Source organism: Ammospiza caudacuta, chromosome 2 (genome assembly GCF_027887145.1).
Source record: "Ammospiza caudacuta isolate bAmmCau1 chromosome 2, bAmmCau1.pri, whole genome shotgun sequence".
NCBI lineage: Eukaryota > Metazoa > Chordata > Aves > Passeriformes > Passerellidae > Ammospiza > Ammospiza caudacuta.
The window spans coordinates 103,657,012-103,676,900 of record NC_080594.1 but is presented as its reverse complement, the minus strand read 5'-3'; the positions used below and the strand labels follow the sequence as shown (position 1 = coordinate 103,676,900).

Genomic DNA, 19,889 nt, shown 5'->3' with positions numbered 1-19,889 from the left:
TAAGCAGGAGGGGCTGGTGCATTCCCTGGGAACACAGGGAATGCTGCTGGAATTTGCTGTCCTCCTGCCCAGGCAGCAGCAGGAGTTTCAATAACCAGGTGTGATGGGTGGCAGATAGGTGAGATCACTCCCACATTGGCTTGAGAGCAGCCCGTGAGTCACTCTCACATCTCTTTTCAAAAGGAGTGTTGTAAGTGTGCTGACCCAAGGATGCAAATAGGGCAAGGCTTGTGTGGGAAGTAATGTCATTTATTAGATCAAACTGATAGACAAGAAGTAGCCAGGCTCTGTATGGACTCCTTTGTTCTCATCTCTTCTGTTTGAGTGTTTCTGACTCCTTTTTTTCCCCAGTTGCCTTACTTTGATTGAATACATTGGATACTCTAATCCCAACTAAATATATTAGAAATACACTGCTGTAATTCAGTGTGTGTGTAGCATAAGAATAGACCAATACCTCTTTGAAGTTCTTTGAGATCAGCATTCCTCATCCTTTATTTCCTTGCCAAATTCTTTAGGTCATATCTGATATTTCTCCCTAGAAGTTGGGTAAAGTTAAGGTGAACCTTAGTGAAAATGAGTTGTTTTCTAAGCTGGATTGCCCTTTTTTTTCTGCTTATTTCTTGCATGTGTGTAAACTAGCATATATAAACATTACTTTTCGTGTTTTTTTGAGGATGTAGCTAAACTACATCTATTTACCTCCTCATGACAATTTTTTTGAAGGATTAATATATTTTTTGATATTTTGATTTAACAATTTAATAATTATCCTAGAGTTAAGGAAGAGTGATTCGCGGAATGGTTAGGGCATCTTGCATAAATCAGTGAGGTGTGTTTTTTCTACAGGGGGCTGACTTGTTCACTCAAGCCTGTTAATGGAGTTGCATAATGCACCTCGCTCAGCTCACAGCAGTGATGCTCAAAAGAGCAAGGGAGAGCGATGACAATCCTGTGTCTGCACTGTCATTGCTCTTGTGTTCCTCCTGTTCTCACGCCTACACAATGTTGCTCATCTCTCTAGTTTCAAAAACACCAGAGATTTCTGAGTGATCACACCCAAGCTTGCTGTTGTCTGCCTGACTACCCCCCTCACCAGTATTCATACTTTCCACCATGCTGTTCAGCTGCCTTCCCAATGATAATTTTCTTTTACATCCACTGCATTAATTTCCCCAGTGCTCTTGTACGCTAAGAGCAGATTAGGAGATTACACAAGTTTTTCTCAAATGACTCACTGAATAATTTAACTGAAAATCTTTATTTGTCTTGTTCTGAAGCCAGGAGGGTGATTTTGCTGCTACACAAATAGAATTAGTCCTTCTGGGAGAGTCATGTTCCAGTGACTGCTTCCAAGCAGTCAAACTTTCCTGTGGTTTTCTAGAGCACTTGGAGGGCTCTTTGGTATTATTCCATTAGGGATAAAAGAATTTCAGTGGCAATCACCTGATTTTCAGTTTCTTGTATTTTTCTGAGTTTTATGGACATGTACAATTCTACATACCATCTAGCAGGCTGATTGTGAAAGAAATCAATGATTTTCCTTTGCAACCAAAAGCCTGGTTTTCTAGTTTTTTTCTCTTAAACGGTGTTCTTCCTTTTTGCTTGTCTCCTGTTGAGAGACAGTTTTGTAAATCCTACATGAGAAATATCTCTCCATTATTCAGGCTGACTTTACTTTGTAATAGTCTTAATATTTTTTATGTGTTCTTTTTCTCTGCATCCAACATTTTGTTCTTTACAGATTTTACTATTCCTCTGGCTCCAGGAGGAATGTTTTCATTATCTCAGATTTTTCTGGGCTGACCATTCTGGTTTTTGGTCCACCTTTGTTTGCTAATTTCTCCTCTGTTTCTCAGCTGAGCAGAATTAACTGCCAATAAACCAATATTTTGGTTTTTCTGTGATTCTTTAACTGAACTTTTCTTGTCCTGTAATCTGTATCTTCGGCTGTCTGTGGTAAACTGTATTAAAGTGATTCAAATTATTCATAAGTATTAAGGTTTCTACAGGTATTTACAATTACTGTGTATGGAAAGGTAGATGTAATACTTTTGCAAGGGGTTAAGTTATGTAAGAATGTAATAACTTGGTTTAATTCAGAATTTTAGTAAAATTGTTTCACTTGAGAAAATTGCTTGGAGTGTTTTATCTCTGCACATATTTTATACAGCATTTTAGTGCACCTGGGAGGGCTGAACACCAAAGACAGCAAGGTACTAAACCAGCTGTTTTGCTATAAACCAAAATAAATTGCATCTAAAATGCCCAGAGAAATAATTTGCTGTATAATTTCCGTGTGCATATCCACCATCTCTTTGAGATCTCTAAGAGAGGAATTATCCTGCTCTTTTACTTGACAGATGTTGGAATTGAAGGCTAAGAGAACCCGGGCAAAGAGGGGAATCAAGTAAGAATTAAATCCTCCTCTTGTGGTACATATAGGAAAGCAGGGATAAATAAAAGTTTAAAATAAAAAGAGATGGGGTGTTCTACATAGATTCAAATAAATACATGCAGAAAACCCCCTATGTTCTCTATGGAAAGCCATGTGCCTTCAAAAAGAAAAAAAAAGGGCAGTTAAAGAAAGGGTGCATCTTGTTCTATTTCAAATATTACCTTTTAATCAATGGAGGATAATGTAAAAATATTTCCAAAACAGACAATGCTGTTTGCAAGAGATATCAGTGGACACCACTATTTATCCCTGAGTAATGGAAAAAAATTATATGTGTTTCTTTTTGTGCAATTTCAATGCATTTTTCTCCTCCTAGAATAACTTTGACTTCCTAGCCCTGGCTTTGGCCACATGAATTTATTTCAAATTCCTTCATGATAATGCTTTTCTTTGATATGTTTGCCTTTGTTCTGTATCTGAGTACCAGCAAGGCCTGTTCTCTAGATGGAAAAGACAGAAGTGTATTCTTTTTGCAGCATCTGAACAATTTCTGCAACTTTCTCTATGTAGTCTTTGTAAATGAACTGCTACCTTTAAGAATAAATCTAATGTGGATGTATAGCCTTTCAGATGGTATGGAGAGCATCTGTCTGAAAACTTACTCTCATTTATGTAGGTTTGGAAAGGATTTTCTCATTTGTTTACTGTATGCAGAAATGTTCAAAATATCTTATCCTTGATATTGTTATTTAGCATCAAACACCTCATCCCAAGTAAAACCAGGATGTATTTTTGGTAACTGAGGAACAGCAGGTCCTGAAGGGTTTAAAATAGATGACATATGATACCAAGAATAACCCAGTGCAACTTAGCCAACCTGAGAAACTATTCAAAGAGCAAACCAAAATGGAGGGCACTTCTATACTCCATTCTTTCACTAACATTTATTTTGCCATTTTTGCTTTGTTTTGCTTCAAGCTTTTAATTAAGATTTCCTTGGCTTTGCTGACCCATTTCTATATTGTTAAAGGCAACAGAAAAGAAGCTGCCAGGATAGCAGAAGAGATCTATGGAGTAGTCCCAGGTAAAGTAAAAATATGGACTCTATCATTTAAATGTTTATTTGCCACATTTTTGTAACTCAAGGATTTAAATCGGTGAGTTGCCATGAAATGAGGGATTTTTTGCTAAATGCAGGGGTAAATGTTTGAACCTGAAGTGCCTCCCATTTCTGGGGTCTTTGCAGTGTCAGTATGTGTTGGCATGGTTTAGGTGTGCAAAATATGAGACTCCAACAATTACACAGCTAGAATGAGGATGACATTTGGTCAATGCACTATATATGATAAATAAAAATACTGCTCTCAGTACAAGGTGTTATCAGTGGTTACAGATTGTTTTACTAAACATCCAGTTTTACTGCCAGAGAATATTTAGGGAAAAATTTTAGCACATTGATTTTCTGAAAGGAGATCCTAGGAGGATATAACTAATAACTTTATGAATCCAAGCAAAGAAGCCTTGTTTTGTTAAATCATATGATAAAAATGAATGCAGCTAAAATTGTTCTGAAAAATACTCAGCACAAGAATATGTTGTATTTTATAAGTTACTTAGCAGCTCATGGTTTTGTTTTTTCAAGTGATTTTATTCCTTCAGATCACTGCCATAATAATGAATAGGCATATGATTGCATTCCTGTTAATTCCACTAATTAAAATGACACGGTATTTTCAATTTATTGCTAATGAGGGCTTATTTTCCTAGCTGCAGATTCTGATCAGCATTGTGACATCACACATTTCTGTGTGACTCATTTGCTGGGCACTTGTTTTGTGATCGTGCCATCATGAACAGGCACAGGAATGGCATCAGAACACAGATGGTGTTCTTTGGGATGGGCACCCAAAGCAGGGAGATTAACATCTGGCCAAGAGAAATACTGCAGCCAAGCATTTTTGACAAAGCCTTTATGAACCCTGTATATATACAGGCATGTTTTGGTTATTAATTTATTTTTTATTCTCTAGAATATAATTCCAGTCATTTGTTACTGTCATTTTTTCCCAAGCACCTTTATGCAATCACAGTCTGACACGTGGTGAGCAGCAGTTTTTCCTTCAAGCTTTTCCTTCAGGTTCTTATTGAGGTGCCTTGAAATTCAGCAGGCTGTAACATATTTTTATCTGCAAGTTGCCATTTGCAGAAAGTCATTAAGGATAATCTTACAAAATGTAAGATCATGTGATGTTGTTGCTGGGGCACTATATCATATTACAGCCAGAGCTTCACAACCTTTTCTCTTTGCAGTGAAGTAGCACAGCAGCAGCAGCAGCAGGGCTGCATAGTTTATCTGTAGGCATTTGAAAAGAGCACTTTCAGTCATGTCACTCCCAGCTGAGCAGGGGAGAAGTGCTCCATATGGGAACTATATTTGCCACACGTTTCAGGGAGGTAGGTTGTGGTGGGAGTGTGCAGAGTGAGTGTTGTCCTGAGGCTGTGTGTGCACACACATGCATTGGAAATGCCCTGGAAATGCATGTGAGAACATGCACTGCACGAGCTATACTCTGCATTAAAGGTTAAATAAGGCCCTGGAGCTCTGCTTGAGTAACTCCTGAATCCTCCTGCTGTATGAGGGCTCTGGGCTTTGCCACTTGCAGTGTCTTCTGGCTTTCTGAGCCGAGCTTGCCTGTTTTAGTCACCAGCATGATGAGAGGTGTGGGGTATTTGGGGGGGTTTCAGGAAGGCATTTCTTGGTTCCTGTTTCCATCATTTTGACTGATGTGCCATTCAGAGCCTTGCCATATATTGTGCCAGTTGTTCTTTCCATGCCAGTTTCCTGCCTTAGGAGCCCAGGAAGTGCTCTGTAAATAAATGGAAACAATAGTAATTACTACAGTTAAAACTGTAACTCCATTAGCTGAAGTTCATCCTGGTCCTTGGGTAACAAAAGGAGACTCCTTTGGCCAAGAGTAAAACCTCTGCTGTGTCCTTGGCCTCAAGTCCCCATGGATGTGTCCATGCCTCTCATTGATTTCTCCCTGCCTTGGGTAGCATGTGAAATGGAGATAAATCACCCTTCCCATTCTCTCTGGTGTGCTGCATAGCTGAAAAAATTAAACAGGACAAGGGTTTCAGATACAGTGCCCATGGGCTTGCTGTACAACAGAGCATGAATGCAAACACTGGTTTTGCTTCTGTCCTGTGGCACTGGAAATGCAGCTGGCCTTTGGGAAAACACTTACTACACACTGTGTCACAGGATGGTTATGAATTTTAATATAGGACAAGTAAATTTGCTCTCTATTTGAGCAACAGGGATTTAACCTGAGCTGAATATCTATGACTGTAGGTAGTAGCTAGGCTAAAGAATTATTTTTCTTGGCATAAATAGATTAGGATAAGAAAAAGGGCAAGCAAACCTATGTGAAGGAGTCTGAACAGTTCAGCATCTCAAAATAATTAAAGAAGAAAAGTAAAGCCCTCAGGCAGAATTGTTTTTCCATGTATTTTCTGAAATATTTCAGTGAAGAGAATGATTAAACCTGTTACATGGTAGTCTGAGAGGGAGGATGTTATTTATGAAATTGTCAGTTCAGGAAATAAAACTGCCAAGGACATGCCAGAATTCATTTGATGGACAAGTCAACCCTGCTATGAGGCTCTTAACAAAGTGTCAGAGAAGCTGGGATGCAATTTGTGACAAGAGCTCCCAAGGAAAGGTGGAGGCTGATATGGTTTTGAGTAGGAGAATTCTGAAGACTCCACATGAGACCCAGCAGCACTAAATTCATGACCTTTGCTGAAACATGCTTTTAGCTGTTCTTTTAAAAGTTCTGCCAAGAAGCTTTTGTTTAGGTCCCATAGTGAGCAGCCAGCTTTCTCAGGATTGCTGATCCCTCAGCTGCTCTGCTGAAATTAACTCATCAAACAGTTTCACCACTAAGCCCACACTGATTTCAGTCCTGACCTGCATTTACACGTGGCTGTGCTTCCCCTGTGCTCCCAAGATGTGCTTTTGCTGCATCCCTGAATTAGCTCCGTGCATTTGCTGTTTCAGGCAGCTGGGCAGACCGGTCCCCTCTCCACGATGCTGCCTTCCAGGGACGCCTCCTCTCTCTGAAAACCTTGATTGCACAGGTAAAGGCCCACAGGGAAAGGAAAGGCTGGGAAGCAAGGTGGTTTCACATGAATTGCATTTATGGGCTGGTGAGCTGGTAATAGACTGCAACAGGGCATAAGAAATATGGCTGTATGAATAATATATCAGCACAAACACCTCTGGGCATGTTTTAGTTTGCTCAGTTAAGAAGCTGGGGACAAGTCTGGGACAAAGACTATCACAGCTTGCAGCTTGCTATATAATGAACTATGATCCTTGTGCTCTTTCTCAATGATGAACCATGCAACTAGGCTTGAGAATAAGGACAACAAATATTTAAATGTAGGCTATTAGAAAAAACCCAAAAAGTAACAGACAGGCCTTATAAAAGGCATCTTGCCTTTCAAAGTCAGCCTGAAACCCTCTGCTCTAAAAGGAACTGAGTTCAGGCAAAAGGAAGAGAGGAGGAGAGAATACATGAGAGGGAAAAGAAGCTGGATATGAAAAGAAATTATGGTTCTTTGTGCTCTGCCCATCATCTTCCTTCCCACCTTTGCTTAAACTCAGTGTCCCCATCTAGCACAAATAGTTTACTGTCCCCCTTTCTTTCTTGCCCCCAAGGCAACTGCAGGGAAATTAATTCCCTGAATGTAAAGCATTTGACTTGGCTATCAGTCTTTTTATAGGCAAGGTAAATAAGTATTACCAGAAGCCAGATCTCTAATGGACAACATCCTCAAGGAGTGGAGCTGCCAGTGGGAAAGCATCCTCTTCAGACACCTCTTGAGGCATTTAGCTGCAGCTAAATAAAATATGCTGTTTACAGACAGCATTTTCCCTCCCATTTTCTGATCCCTCTTTCCTTCACCTGCTGACACAAAGTGATTTTTATGGAAAAGGAAGTGATGGAAGTTAGAGATAAAAAGAAAGAGGCTTTATTCATTTAGGGATTTGATGGTTTTCTGACCCCTCTATCTCCATTTATGCTGCCCTTACACCGCTTGCTTTGTGGAGCACCCAGTGCTGTGGTTGCTCACCAGATGCCCTGGTTATGCACTGTTCATGGTTGTACACTGAGGAAGCACCCACTGGTGTGCTTATAGCATTTAGTTAATCCACTGTTTCTCCTTTTCCTAAAGACATTTAATTTTGGGAGTAAAAGATGAAGGTCCTTGCTGATGAAAAGAGATCAAGGCAGCAATGTCTGTAGAGCCTGAATTGGAGCTGAGTCACCACAGACTGAGAAATGCAGGGATGAAATTGTTCATGGAGCAGCATAATCATTGCTCATTGCTTCTAATATACCAGCCTGAAATGAAGTATGGGACTGTGCTTGAGTGTCTGTGGGACACTCAGAAGTCTCTACTGCAGCACCACAGCTTTCAAGAAAGCCACTGAGGCTCTGGGAATGCCTGGACACAGGGAGGTGATGTAGTGCTGCAGTTTTCAAATGGCTCAAGAACTCACCAACACCTGTTTCAATGCCTGAAAAAAGATTCTGATTTTTCACGTACATTGAAAACAAGGTTTATCATGAGTGATGGCTGGCAAACAGCCATGGTAAGATCTACAACTTATTCTTCATTTTGTAATAGAAGGAATTGTTGTTTTTCCCAATATATCAATGCTTATTCTGTCACTTGATATGACTGAGTTTTATTTGTTAAAAATATATATACAGGTATATATGAATAATGATTGAGAATAAGTCTCCTTATTAGGAGTCTCTAGAAAAAATTCTTGAAGGAATATGCTGATCACAAAGTATGAAACCACCACACAATTAGAAAATGGAATAATCTCTATTTTTTCAAGGTTTTGTCTATTCCCCTAGCACCATTGTAATGCACGAGAAATTTTACCAACAACTTTTACATTAATAATATTTTCACATGACTGAAAAAGATTGTTTTTCTATCATGTAATGCGTAGCCTGAAGTGTTTACAGTGCTGTTAATGCTCACGGTGTCAGGACTGCTGCCTTTTTTGCTGAGTGAGGTTGCTCCCAGGTACTCCTTTCTGCCCATTGCATTGGTGACTGTGTACCAAAAAGTGCATTGCTGCCATCTCGTGAGCTGCCCTGACTATAGCACGTCAGGCAGGCACCAGCTGCGCTTCAAAATATGACATCAAGCAGAAAATGGAGCTGCTGCCAGGCCTGCTCTCACACACGGCTGTAACATTCTAATTACCAGGAGATTTAGTTGCAGTCAGAGGAAAGCACGTGTGACAACTGCTTTTCCCTTTGTGAATATGTCTGGTTTGTCTTTGTGCAGGAATAGATATGGCAACTGCTAATTAGGGAAACACCTGAAATAAGGCATTCAACAGAGACCAACAGGAAATCAACAGTGATTTGTAAACCACTGTTCTTTCTTCCAGTGTAAAACATTTCCTGGATGGTAGATAAGAGGAACTGATTTGTGGGTGGGATTTGACTCATCTCTCTTGTAGGTTTACCAGGTACTCATTACCTCTGAGTGAAACACCCTTGGGTACCCCATGTAGTGAATGAAAGAACTTTCAGGATACAATTTGTCTGCCCTACTGGAAACAGCTGCTTTAGCACGGGATGAATCATAGCATAGGGAATCCTGTTCCTCCCCACTGAAGGAGGTGCCAGCTCCAGCTGAGCTGCAGATACCTCTGCCAGAAGTGTGAAAAATGCCAATCACTTGTTTTTAAAATTTTAAAAAGTTTAATGATAATAAAATGGTTATAAAAATATAAAAATATATAAAAATATAATATATAATAATATTATTATTAGAGTAATAATAATTTGGACAATTTGGATTAGAACAATATGAGACAATAGAAACAAAGAGTTATGGATGTCCAGGTACCTTTTTCTGGGCAGCATAAGCCCGAAAAGGACACAGGTTAACAGAGGATTAACCCTTAAAAACAATAAGCTGTTGCATATTCATACATGATGCATAAATTCCGTTCAAATACAGGATTCTAGCTGGTCATTGTCAACTTCTTCCTCTTAATCCTAATGGCATCATCCTAACTGTGTGAGGCAGGAAGAAGTTCGTTTCTTCTGATTATGGAGCAATAAATTCTTTCTCTGAAAGATTTAGGCATCCTGTGGCTGCTGCCTCAGTGCCAGTCTTTTCTTTAGAAAAAAAGTATCCTACATAGCGTAGTTTATATTTTAACATTTTGTTATAACCTAAAACTATATTTAGCACAGTACTTAAGAGAATTAATACAGCATAACTTTCTAGCACAACACATATAATATTCATTTTATTATTTGCGAGAAGCCAATCATAAAATACACCTTTTTCAAAAGAAGCATCCTCATTCAGAGAGGTGAATCCCTCCAGCTGTACCTCCTGGTGCAGGACAAATAGGGAAGGAAATGACACCCATATAAATTAAAGAAATGTGAAGCATTTCCTGCAATTGACAGTGCATCATAAAGAGCTAGAAACAGAAGGCACAGCTTGTGATTGCTCCCTCTTTAACCCCATCACCAGCTGTGGTGTGTGGGGACACCAGAAAGAAGTCAGTGAACAGCACCAATGTGACCTGAGCCCTTTCCCTGCCATGGGCCCCCAGCAGCCCTGCAGGAGCTGGGCAGGGCAGGGCAGGGCTGGCCCCTCACTCCCTGCTCCTCCTGCAGGGTTTCAACGTGAACCTGCTCACCACAGACCGAGTGTCAGCTCTCCATGAGGCCTGCCTGGGTGGGCACGTGGCCTGTGCCAAGGTGCTGCTGGAAAATGGTGCCCAGGTAAGTCCTGGGGATGACTTTGGGACAGGGCACCTGGGAATGGATGCTCCCCGCATCAGTGGGAACGTTGGATGTGCTGTCCAGGCGGCAGGGCCAAGATGCAGGTGGACAGCTCAAACAGAAATGTGGAAAAACATAACAGTGTTCTGTTTCCCTGGGTGATTTGTCCATAACAGTGTTCTGTTTCCCTGGGTGATAGATTTGTCTCCCCCTTGTGTCATCCCTTTATTCTCTTTTGTTTTCCCTTTGTGTGTGAAACATGGTCACGGTTGATGGAAAACTAATGAAAGATGCTAAGTGAAATAACCTTGAAGAAAGTAACTCACACCTTTGCCCTCCCCCTCCCCCCTCAGCAGTGATCACTGGAATTACACCTGGTTTTCTATGGGAAGGTTTGGGAGTCTCATGTAAATAAAAATGGATGTGCTTGAAGCAATGAAACATTTTATCTGCTAATAAAATAACAATTCCTACAGCTGGACCTAAGGTAGAGTACATGTTCCCAACAGAGATTAAGGAATGGGTGAAATACATAAGGATATTTTTATGTCAGCTGGGTTTTCAAGTAAAATTTATATGGCAAGAAACCAAGCAGCGCCAAAATAGTCAAGAGATCTCCAGTGCCTCCAGCACTTCAGCCACACCTGCCTGATGACACTGGGAGGAGTGAGGGTGTGACATGTGCTTGCATAATCCATTGCTCCTCTCCAGTGTGCCGCAGAGCTAAAGACGTCCAGATTTGCTTCATAAATTGGCCCTGAGGGCTTGCTACACGGTTAAACACAGCATAAACGGGGTATGGTGTGATTCGGACTCCATGATCCAATGGGTCCCTTCCAAATCAGCATATTCTGTGATTCTGTGATCTACAGACAGCTCTGCTCCCCCAATGGAGAATGGCAATAGTGGTTCTTGCCAGGTCATTAGATCAGAAGGTGGAGAAGAAAATTTCTGTCTTGCATAGACATATATGCATGTCAACTCCTTCAAGCTCCTTTTCTGTTTGGGATTATGTTTCTATGAAAATTTCTTGTGCTGGAAATGTGTTTTCAGATGAAAATATTAAACAGAAAGTGAATGTTTTCATTTAAAAAGCAAAGCCATTTTCATTTGAGGGTGCTCCACCTTGAGGCTGGTGCGAACAAAAAAATCTTGAAGATACTCAGCTGCTTCACATTAAAAAAAAAAAAAGAAATAATAAAAAATTGCATTTTTTAGCAGCTCCAGCAGGAGCATTCAGAGCAGGCAGGGTTTCTGCCTTATGGCACTAACTATCTGGGAAAGAGGGCAGACATGAAAGGAGAATGCTCTGTATGTTATGCCATAACATATAACTCAGAAAGCTGTAAATAAATTAATTCCTGCAATTAAACAAGGCAAGTCTCACTCTGGTGCAGGTCTGGTGTGCACAGGAGGCGTGTTGCACGGGCATTCCTGTTAGACAGGATGATCCTGAGTGTGTGTTGTCCCACACAGGTGAATGCAGCCACCATCGACGGGGTGACTCCGCTGTTCAACGCCTGCTGCGGCGGCAGCGCAGCCTGTGTCAGCATGCTGCTGGAATTCGGGGCCAAGGCACAGCTGGGGAGCCACCTGCCCTCACCCATCCACGAAGCAGCCAAGAGAGGTGAGAGAGGTGATGTTCTGGGTGTGAGGGGTGTGAGCAAGCCAACAATAACTACGTGACAAATGCGCCTTTTTTCGTTCACTAAGTGCTTAAAAAAATTCATTCCATATCAGTAGAGACAAACAGGTTTGGTTTTTTCAAGCTCTTGTGCCTCACAGTTGTACCTGGGTGTGCTCTGCTCTGCAGCAATTCAGTGACAGCTCTTCCCTCCACAGGTCACAGGGAGTGCATGGAGACCCTCCTGGCCCATGGGGTTGACATTGACCAAGAAGACCCACAGCATGGGAGCCCTCTCTACATGGCCTGCACCTACCAGAGAACAGAATGTGTCAAGAAGCTGCTGGAGCTAGGTACACCTGGAAAAGGGGCTGGGGGAGAGCTATGGTGGTGTGAGACAATGCTGCTGGCCTCTCTGAGCTGCCTCTCTACTAAAAACATCGTGGGTCACTTCCACAAGAGTTGTTTGGGACCCTGACTCTGTCAGACTCATTTGAGGCCATTAAAAATTTCCCATGTTGATAAAGAAATTATGATTTCCTAAGTGAAAAGCCTTCTTAATTACAGACACCTCCCTGAGACTATCAGAATGTGAAAACAGAATTCTTTTAGTTTTCTAGAATGATAACAGGAAGCACAGAAAATGCTGGCTGATATTACTGACCAAAATCAACTCCTGCTTAACACAGCAGTTTATCAGAACCATTAACTTCACCTCCTCCTCAGTGGATGATGAGAGCAGCAGTAAAGCTGCTTGGAAGAATAATCACTGCAGGTCCAGGCACAGGCCATGAACTAGCATAAAATTTTGCTGTCAGTGTGCATTAGCTGATTTACACCTGCTCAAAGTGTGGCCCTGCTGTGCCCAGCCAGCCTGGGACAAGCATTTTGCCTGCTGTGCTCCCAGACCTATTACAATGAGATACCTAAAGGTTTCGGGGGCAATTCAATTAACATAATCCATATTAGATTTTATGCCATTAAAGAACACATGGTAGGCTTTGAACACATTTTGGGTTGAAGGCCAGGCAGCTCAATCCTGAGCATTGCAGGCAGGGTTTGGTGGCCCAGAGCACTCTGCAGAGCAGGTGTGACCTGCTGAGCTTTGCACAGATGCTGTTGAGATCCTGTGTGCCATCCATCCTTTCCTGGTGGAAACCAACCCATGTGATGCAGGTTCAGACAGTCCCTGCTGCCCACCAGCTCTCACCAGGAGCTTTGTTCACCCCAGGAGCCAACGTGAACGTGGGGAAGCGCCTGGACACACCCCTGCACGCGGCAGCGAGGAAATCCAGCGTGGAGATCGTTGTCTTGTTGATAGACTATGGTGCTGACCCAAAATGCAGAAATGCTGACCTCAAATGTGCCCTGGATCTTGCCACACCCCACAGCAAAGTGGAGCAGGCGCTTCTGCTTCGGGAAGGTAAAGGTTTCCTTTCTTCTCCTTTTTCTTAAGTAAAGCAGTATTTGTATCCTTTACCTAAGTATATTTTCCTAATTGCTTTTATAAGTGATGCTCTACATACATTCTCTTACCTTCTCTGCTGCCTTCAAACCTCCAACTCATGACACAGAAATCTGTTTTGTTGCTAGATCTGCCACCTGGTGCTATGGTTTTTGCAGGTAAATCAGTCAGTTTTTCTGTGCTTCTTTTCCTATCTACTGAAGGAAAATCATACATATTTATCTAGTGAGACTCCTGGTGTTAAAAACTGCCATGAAAGTTTATTAATAGATAATATTTTGGTACCATCACCCAGTGTTCAGCCTTGCACCATGGCTCAATGGGTGATTGTGTCCTTGGCTGCCAGGAGAAAGCAGAGCTCTTTGCCAGGTGACTCCTCAGCTTCACAGCTCTTCCATGTGGTTTACGGGGCTGCAATCCCAGCACAGAACAGTGTGGGTATTTTCAGTTTCGTTGAAGAAAGAACAGAGATCATTTTACTCTGGGAAACTTAGAGAAAAAAATTAAAACCATTATTATTTTTCTTTTTGTAACTGTTCTCCAAAGTGCACAATTCATAGTTCACCAATAGTGTGAGAAGTTTTTACTTTGAGACCAATCAAGTCTCACCTTAGCGAGTCACATTATAAAAAGCCCACTACCTTCATTAAATTATCTCCTAATTCAGCTTCTAAAAACTAAAATCTTTTCTTCCATCCCTAACTCAACAACATCAGAACAGCACTTTGCTGTTTACCTCCAGGCTTCCTGCAATTAATTATCCTTCTAGTTTACTGGAAGAAACCTCTGAGCAGAATTAAATCAGGATCCCCTTGTGCTGTTTTCACCTGCACAACATTTGGCAGAACTTGATGCATCCAAGAGCAACATCCCTGTGCTCTGGGCTTGCTGAATTAGCTCCCTCCTCCTCTAATCTCTGTTTCCCAGCTCACTGGTGCCCTCTTAGCTGGTCTGTGTCCCCTGAGGCCCTTCTGACTGGAGGGTGAATGGTGCTCCCCCATGCAGGGCCTCCCACCTTCCTGAGCCTGCTCACAGCCCACCAGGGACCAGAGCATGATGTGCACAAAAAGCCCAATTCCAAACAGCTCTTGCATGGTAAATTAATAAATGTCACTGTTGCACACAGGCTTTGTCACTGCGCACAGGCTTTGTCCCGACCCTCTGAGCACAGGTGGGCTTTATGGAAGAAACAAAACGTTGGCTTAATATCCTCCTGTCCTGTTCTCTTTATCTGTGACTTTTCATGCAGAGCTTTAATTTGTCATGTCTAAAACCGTCTAGGAGGAATTTTGTTTGAATGCTTCTCACCTTGTGTGACTTCTGTTCCCATGCCTGAGCTGCCCAGAGCTCAGTGACAGAAAAGGCAGTGCTGCCAAGCGTCCTGCTACCATTGCCCCGAGTGAATCAGAGTTGGTGTACATAAATATCCTAATATTTATAATTTTCTCTTCCTGAACTTTCCTTTTGATTTCCACTCTCAGCTTGTCACCCTCTTCTCCCTTACAGTCAGAAAGGCTTTAACAGCATTTCAGTTCCTGCTAACTCTTTGTTTTTCAGGCATGAAGTTTCCTCAGTTTCTTCACCTTTAGTCCCACTGTCAGATATTTTGCTGTGCTTAACATGCAACTACTCTTTTCCTCTACTTCTATGTTTTCTGAGGTCCTTCTGAAATAAGTACCCCAGGCTGAAGAGTTTCTCTACCCCTAACTTAACCACTGAGGTTACTTAGATGGGTCCCTTTAATTTCTCCTCTCAACAGCTATTAAGTGATGTGAAATACAAAATGTGTCTGTTTTCCTAAGTGCTTTAGAAGATGGTAGTTTCTTTCTTCACTTCCAGCAACAGTAGTACAAAAGATCTTTTTTATATATCCCACATTTTTCTATTAATTTCTTCTCAGAAGGAATATTATCAGCCTGTTTAAGCTCCTAAATTTTCCCATGGTAAAAGCACAGATTATGAAGCTTACTGTGAGATATAAGCACAGGCCTTTAAGCCCACATCTCTACCTACCACTTGTCAAACTCTGCAGTGATTGTTACTGTTTGGACAGAAACTGGAGTGGAAGGGCACAAGAGAGTTCAAAGACTGAGCACCTCTGGGCAGGTGTAAAGGCTGCACCTGGAGCAGCTGTGGCAGCAGGAAAATGAAAGCAGGCAGGGGCACATTCACTAGCAGGGGGCATTTTCCTGTGCAAGCTTGTAGCTGCAGAAGCAATGGGGCCTCACATCCACTGCGTTTGTGCCTGGCATGGCCCTCAGCTGATCCGTGGTGGGGACAGCTCCTGGTCACCCTGCAGGGAAAACCCTGGGGCAGCTCCACTGTGGGCAGCACTGTGCCAGCCACTGCCCAGCATGAGTCCTCTGACAGCTTTCCAACCACTCAACCTCTGATGTGTAACAGGAGTTCTCACATGCAGAAAGGGAAGGGCAAAAAGACTTCACATCTCATCCTGGTTTTTTGTTGTTGCTTCCCTTTTTTCCTTTCCTTTCCTTTCCTTTCCTTTCCTTTCCTTTCCTTTCCTTTCCTTTCCTTTCCTTTCCTTTCCTTTCCTTTCCTTTCCTTTCCTTTCCTTTCCTTTCCTTTCCTTTCCTTTCCTTTCCTTTCCTTTCCTTTCCTTTCCTTTCCTTTCCTTTCCTTTCCTTTCCTTTTTCTCTTTCGCTCTCTCTTTTGCTCTCTCTTTCTCTTTCTTTCTCTCTTTATTTCTCTCTTTCTCTCTCCTTCTCTCTTTCTCTGCAATGTCTTTTTGAAAAAAAAATTGAAGGCTTTCTATCTTTGAGACCTTTCGGAAAACTTTTGGTCATATTTAGCTCAAATTAGATGTCACAGTAAGAAATGTTTTGAGGAGCACTGGTGGATTGACTGACAAACATAAATATTCTGAGACTGTAGTCATGTCAAAAGGCACAGCTGCAGATACTACTTGTGCAGATATCTGCTGAGACACCAGCAGTTGGAAAAATCATGTTATATATGTATAAATGAACAATTAACTGTACCTATCCTTTATCCTCACAAAACTGCTGGGTGTTGTCTTTTATCCTGGGCAGGGGCTATGCATTCCAGAGCTCTCTCTCCAGTGCAGACACTTTTTTAGGTGTTTGCTCAAAAAAAGATGCCAAACAGCCTAGCTGTGCATACAGAAAAAGGTGTTTGGTGCTCACAGCTTTCAAACTGCTGAACCAACTCTGACAACAGAACTTTAATACAAACAATAACGTATCTAACTCTCCCTGACCTCAGCCAGTCATTATGTAGTGCTTGGTCTGAGTTGCAAATCTTGCTGGTGTTTGCTGCTTTGACTCTTACTGGTGGTGGGTTTGAGGTGCTTATTCTTGCTTTTACCTCTCCCCCAGGTCCTGCCCGCCTGGCCCAGCTGTGCAGGCTGTGCATCAGAAGGCACCTGGGCCGGTCGTGCCTCTGCTCAGTCCCCAAGCTGCACCTGCCTGAGCCACTGCAGAACTTCCTCCTGCATCGATAGCTCTGACTGCCTTGGACTGGGAAAGAAAGAGGAACAAGTGCTTGTTTACTCCAAGTTTATATATCAAAGGAAAAAAAAAAATCAAAGGCATCATTTGCTGTCTTCTGTGGCTACCAAACACTGGCTGCTATGTGACAGTGGAAACTGGAAACACCTTTTCACAGGCAGTGAATGGTATCATGGATACAGGTCCCTCACAATCTGTTGCCACATGGACTCACACCAGCCTGAGAAGTTCTGGTACATAACCAGCTCACTTGGCACGTGTTTGTAGGTGCAAATGCACACGTCCACTCACCCACTTACACAGAGACTTCCCCTGCAATTGGGGCTGTATGTATTTGGGCAGTATCTGTGCAGCTTCTTTCCTTTGTCTATCCAATCTCAATGTCAAAATCAAGGCAGTGAATATTTTTCTTCCATTATTATGTGAAAATGAAAGCTTTCAGTGACGAACATCAGATATATACAATTTACTGCACATCTTTTATCAGCTTTGATTTTGCATCCTTTCATCTCCTTCCTATTGTCTACTGGAGCCCTATCAATTTCCAGCAGTGTCTGGCTGTCCATCCCTGAGCCCTGAGCACAACTACTCCCAATGCTAACACACCTTGTCCTTGGAGGTACAAGTGATGTTGTGAAAGCAAGTGCAGGGGTTTGGAGTGAACCCACAAAACTATGTGAAAGTCTTAAAAAACCTTTTCATCTCTTCCAGAAAAAATCTTTCCAAAATTATGTCACGTGAGATCTGGCTGTATTCATTACATGAACATTTTTCATGCTTAATTCCATGCTTAATCCATCTTAATTCCATGACAGAACTGCAAATGTTTTTATAGGCATAGTAGGTAATATTTCAAAGTCCATCCTTTGCAAGGTGTAAAAAAAAGCAAAGGAAAGAGTGCTGGTTTTTTTTTTTTTGGCTTTGTATGATTAGACATTTCTCAAGGTAAGTCCTGGGACTGTGGAGCTGGAGAGAAGCAGGGCCACTAAAGATGATTGTGCATTACCCAAATGTTGTTCTTGTTGAATTTTCCTCACCAGGAGCAGTTTGCAGACTTGTCTGAGGCTTTAATTACTTCCCTAGAAGAAAGGATTTTTAGAGTGTTATGATTGTCCATTGTGGTATTAGTTTAAATAATGTGAGGATCAGTGGCTTGGAAACAGCAGGACTGAAACATGCACCTCTTTGAGCTGAGAAATGTGGTGTGCAGTGACACTTGCAGTGCCACTGTACACCACATAAAAAAGTTTTTTTTAATTTTTCCTGGGGAGGTTCTTCTGGGGGACAAAACATTTCTTCAGAGCCAAGTTTTGGTAAACTTCTGCCACGAGACAGGCAATGGTGTTTCACTAGTTGTAGTAAAATGTGAAGCAGAATTAAAAGGACTCTGTCTCCATTTTGCTCAACTTCCAGGTCCAAGAGGCTGCAGACACATTTTCAGGCTGTGAAATGCACTGTTTTCTTTATGAGTGAGGCATACTGGCACCAATTTTCACTGCCCATACATGTTAACTCAGAGGGAATTTTCCTGCTGTAGTCTGGATACAGGACTGGCTTGCAGCAGCATTCAGGCTCCTGTCCCTGCTCCAGCAGCAGCAGCAGCCTCTGGTTCAATGCTAATAATCCCTTAATGTCACCACGACAGTCTCTCTGAGACAAAGGTGTAATGTTTCCCATACTTCTTTATGATTAATTCAGCACAAGTAAGATGAATTGAGCTCTCAGCAGCTCATGAGACTGGACCTTCAACATTATAGCCAAAAATGGGTGCAGTTTTCAGCCTGTGTTTGCACATATTGAATGTTATCTGATGGCAAGAGCTATTGCCCATAAAGTTGTCAGTGACTTCACTGACCTTGTATGGTATAATACATCATGAATCTCAGAGATTTGAACAATAAATTCTCAAGAGCCTTTGAAAATCAAATACTATCAAGAAAGAAATGTCTATATTAATCTGATGCCAGCAGATCCCTCTCAGTTCTATCTTCACTGCAAATTCACCTGCTCTGCTAATAAAGTGGCAGTGAGAGCACTATTTGCTCTCTAAACAGAGAGACAGAGGCACAGCTGTGTGAGCTGTCAGACTTGCACTGCAATCAGGGACTAAGGCAATTTATGGGATCCATTTCAAAATGTGTAATGCTGAATTGATTTCCTTCTGTGATCATCAATGAAAGCAGTATTTCACTTGCATAGGATTTTAAATTGAAAAAAATATGTATCTCCATTACAAAAATGCAAAATTTACTCAGCCTCTCAGAAGGTTTTGTCTCAAGAAGCAAGAGAAGATGCCCTATATTTATTCCTGATATTAGCTTCCCATCAAAAAGTCACCTTACCTTTCCTTCTTCCTGGACACTTACTTCTCTCTGAAAGTCTGTGTATCAAAGAGTCTGATAGCTTAAATAAATTTGAAGAGAAGTTCAGAAGTCCTGAGATTAATAAATTTGATTAGAAAATTTACCTTGCTCTTACCTCAAATTATGAAGTTACCCATTTAATTCTCATTGGCTCTGCTTTGTGTCATAACAACGCATGGAAATACTGAGGAAATAGCTGGAGAAAGTATTTAATTTTTTTTTTTCAAAAATGCTATCTCATGTGAGAATAAGGAAAGACTGGGACAATTTTCTATGAGGCTACTGAGTCTTGGTGATTCTTCAAAATGAGTTTGGAAAACCTCTGTCAGCTGCTTTTCTGAAGGTAGTTGAAGGGAAACTAATCTCACACGGTCTCTTTTCTTTAAAACAAGTGGTGTCTTCTCTGTCATTCTACGATCATTGACTGAAATCAGTAGTTTGGGTAAGGTATGGTTTGTCTGGAGACACAGACAGTTTTCTGTGCTGGAATCCCACTGCTGTACAGAGCTCTCTCAGTCTCTTGCCCAAAACCTGGCTCCACAGCTTTCCCTGCAGCTTGAGATTAATTTTTCCCAGAGTTTTCTCTGCAAGCATTCTGGCCAATGGGCCATGTCCTGGGGGACATACAACAGTGAATATAAATAGGCTGACACATTTTGGGAGGGCTTAATAAACAATATTTTTAAAGGTAGCTATCAAAATGA

At 41.7% G+C, this 19,889-nt stretch overlaps 1 protein-coding gene across 2 annotated transcripts; it reads left to right on the top strand.

The window, feature by feature from the left end:
• The first annotated feature begins 3,304 nt into the window (after positions 1-3,304).
• On the top strand, positions 3,305-16,883 carry ASB11 (ankyrin repeat and SOCS box containing 11). Of its 2 annotated transcripts, none has more exons than XM_058822472.1 (7): positions 3,305-3,482; positions 6,462-6,541; positions 10,189-10,245; positions 11,722-11,872; positions 12,088-12,222; positions 13,101-13,292; positions 16,691-16,883. In XM_058822472.1, exons 1-7 carry the CDS (start codon positions 3,305-3,307, stop codon positions 16,813-16,815), a joined length of 918 nt encoding a protein of 305 aa, XP_058678455.1. In that variant the 3' UTR covers positions 16,816-16,883. The 2 variants fall into 2 exon arrangements, with proteins under 2 accessions (XP_058678455.1, XP_058678450.1); XM_058822467.1 differs by having other exon boundaries at positions 10,138-10,245.
• The last annotated feature ends 3,006 nt before the right edge of the window (positions 16,884-19,889 follow it).

Bases quoted from the DNA above. Each gene is read 5' to 3' on its own strand.
- ASB11 (XM_058822467.1), top strand. From the start codon at position 3,305: ATGGAGGGCACTTCTATACTCCATTCTTTCACTAACATTTATTTTGCC. The intron at 10,246-11,721 runs GTAAGTCCTGGG...TGTCCCACACAG, and splicing joins TGCTGGAAAATGGTGCCCAG to GTGAATGCAGCCACCATCGA. The intron at 13,293-16,690 runs GTAAAGGTTTCC...CCTCTCCCCCAG, and splicing joins GGCGCTTCTGCTTCGGGAAG to GTCCTGCCCGCCTGGCCCAG.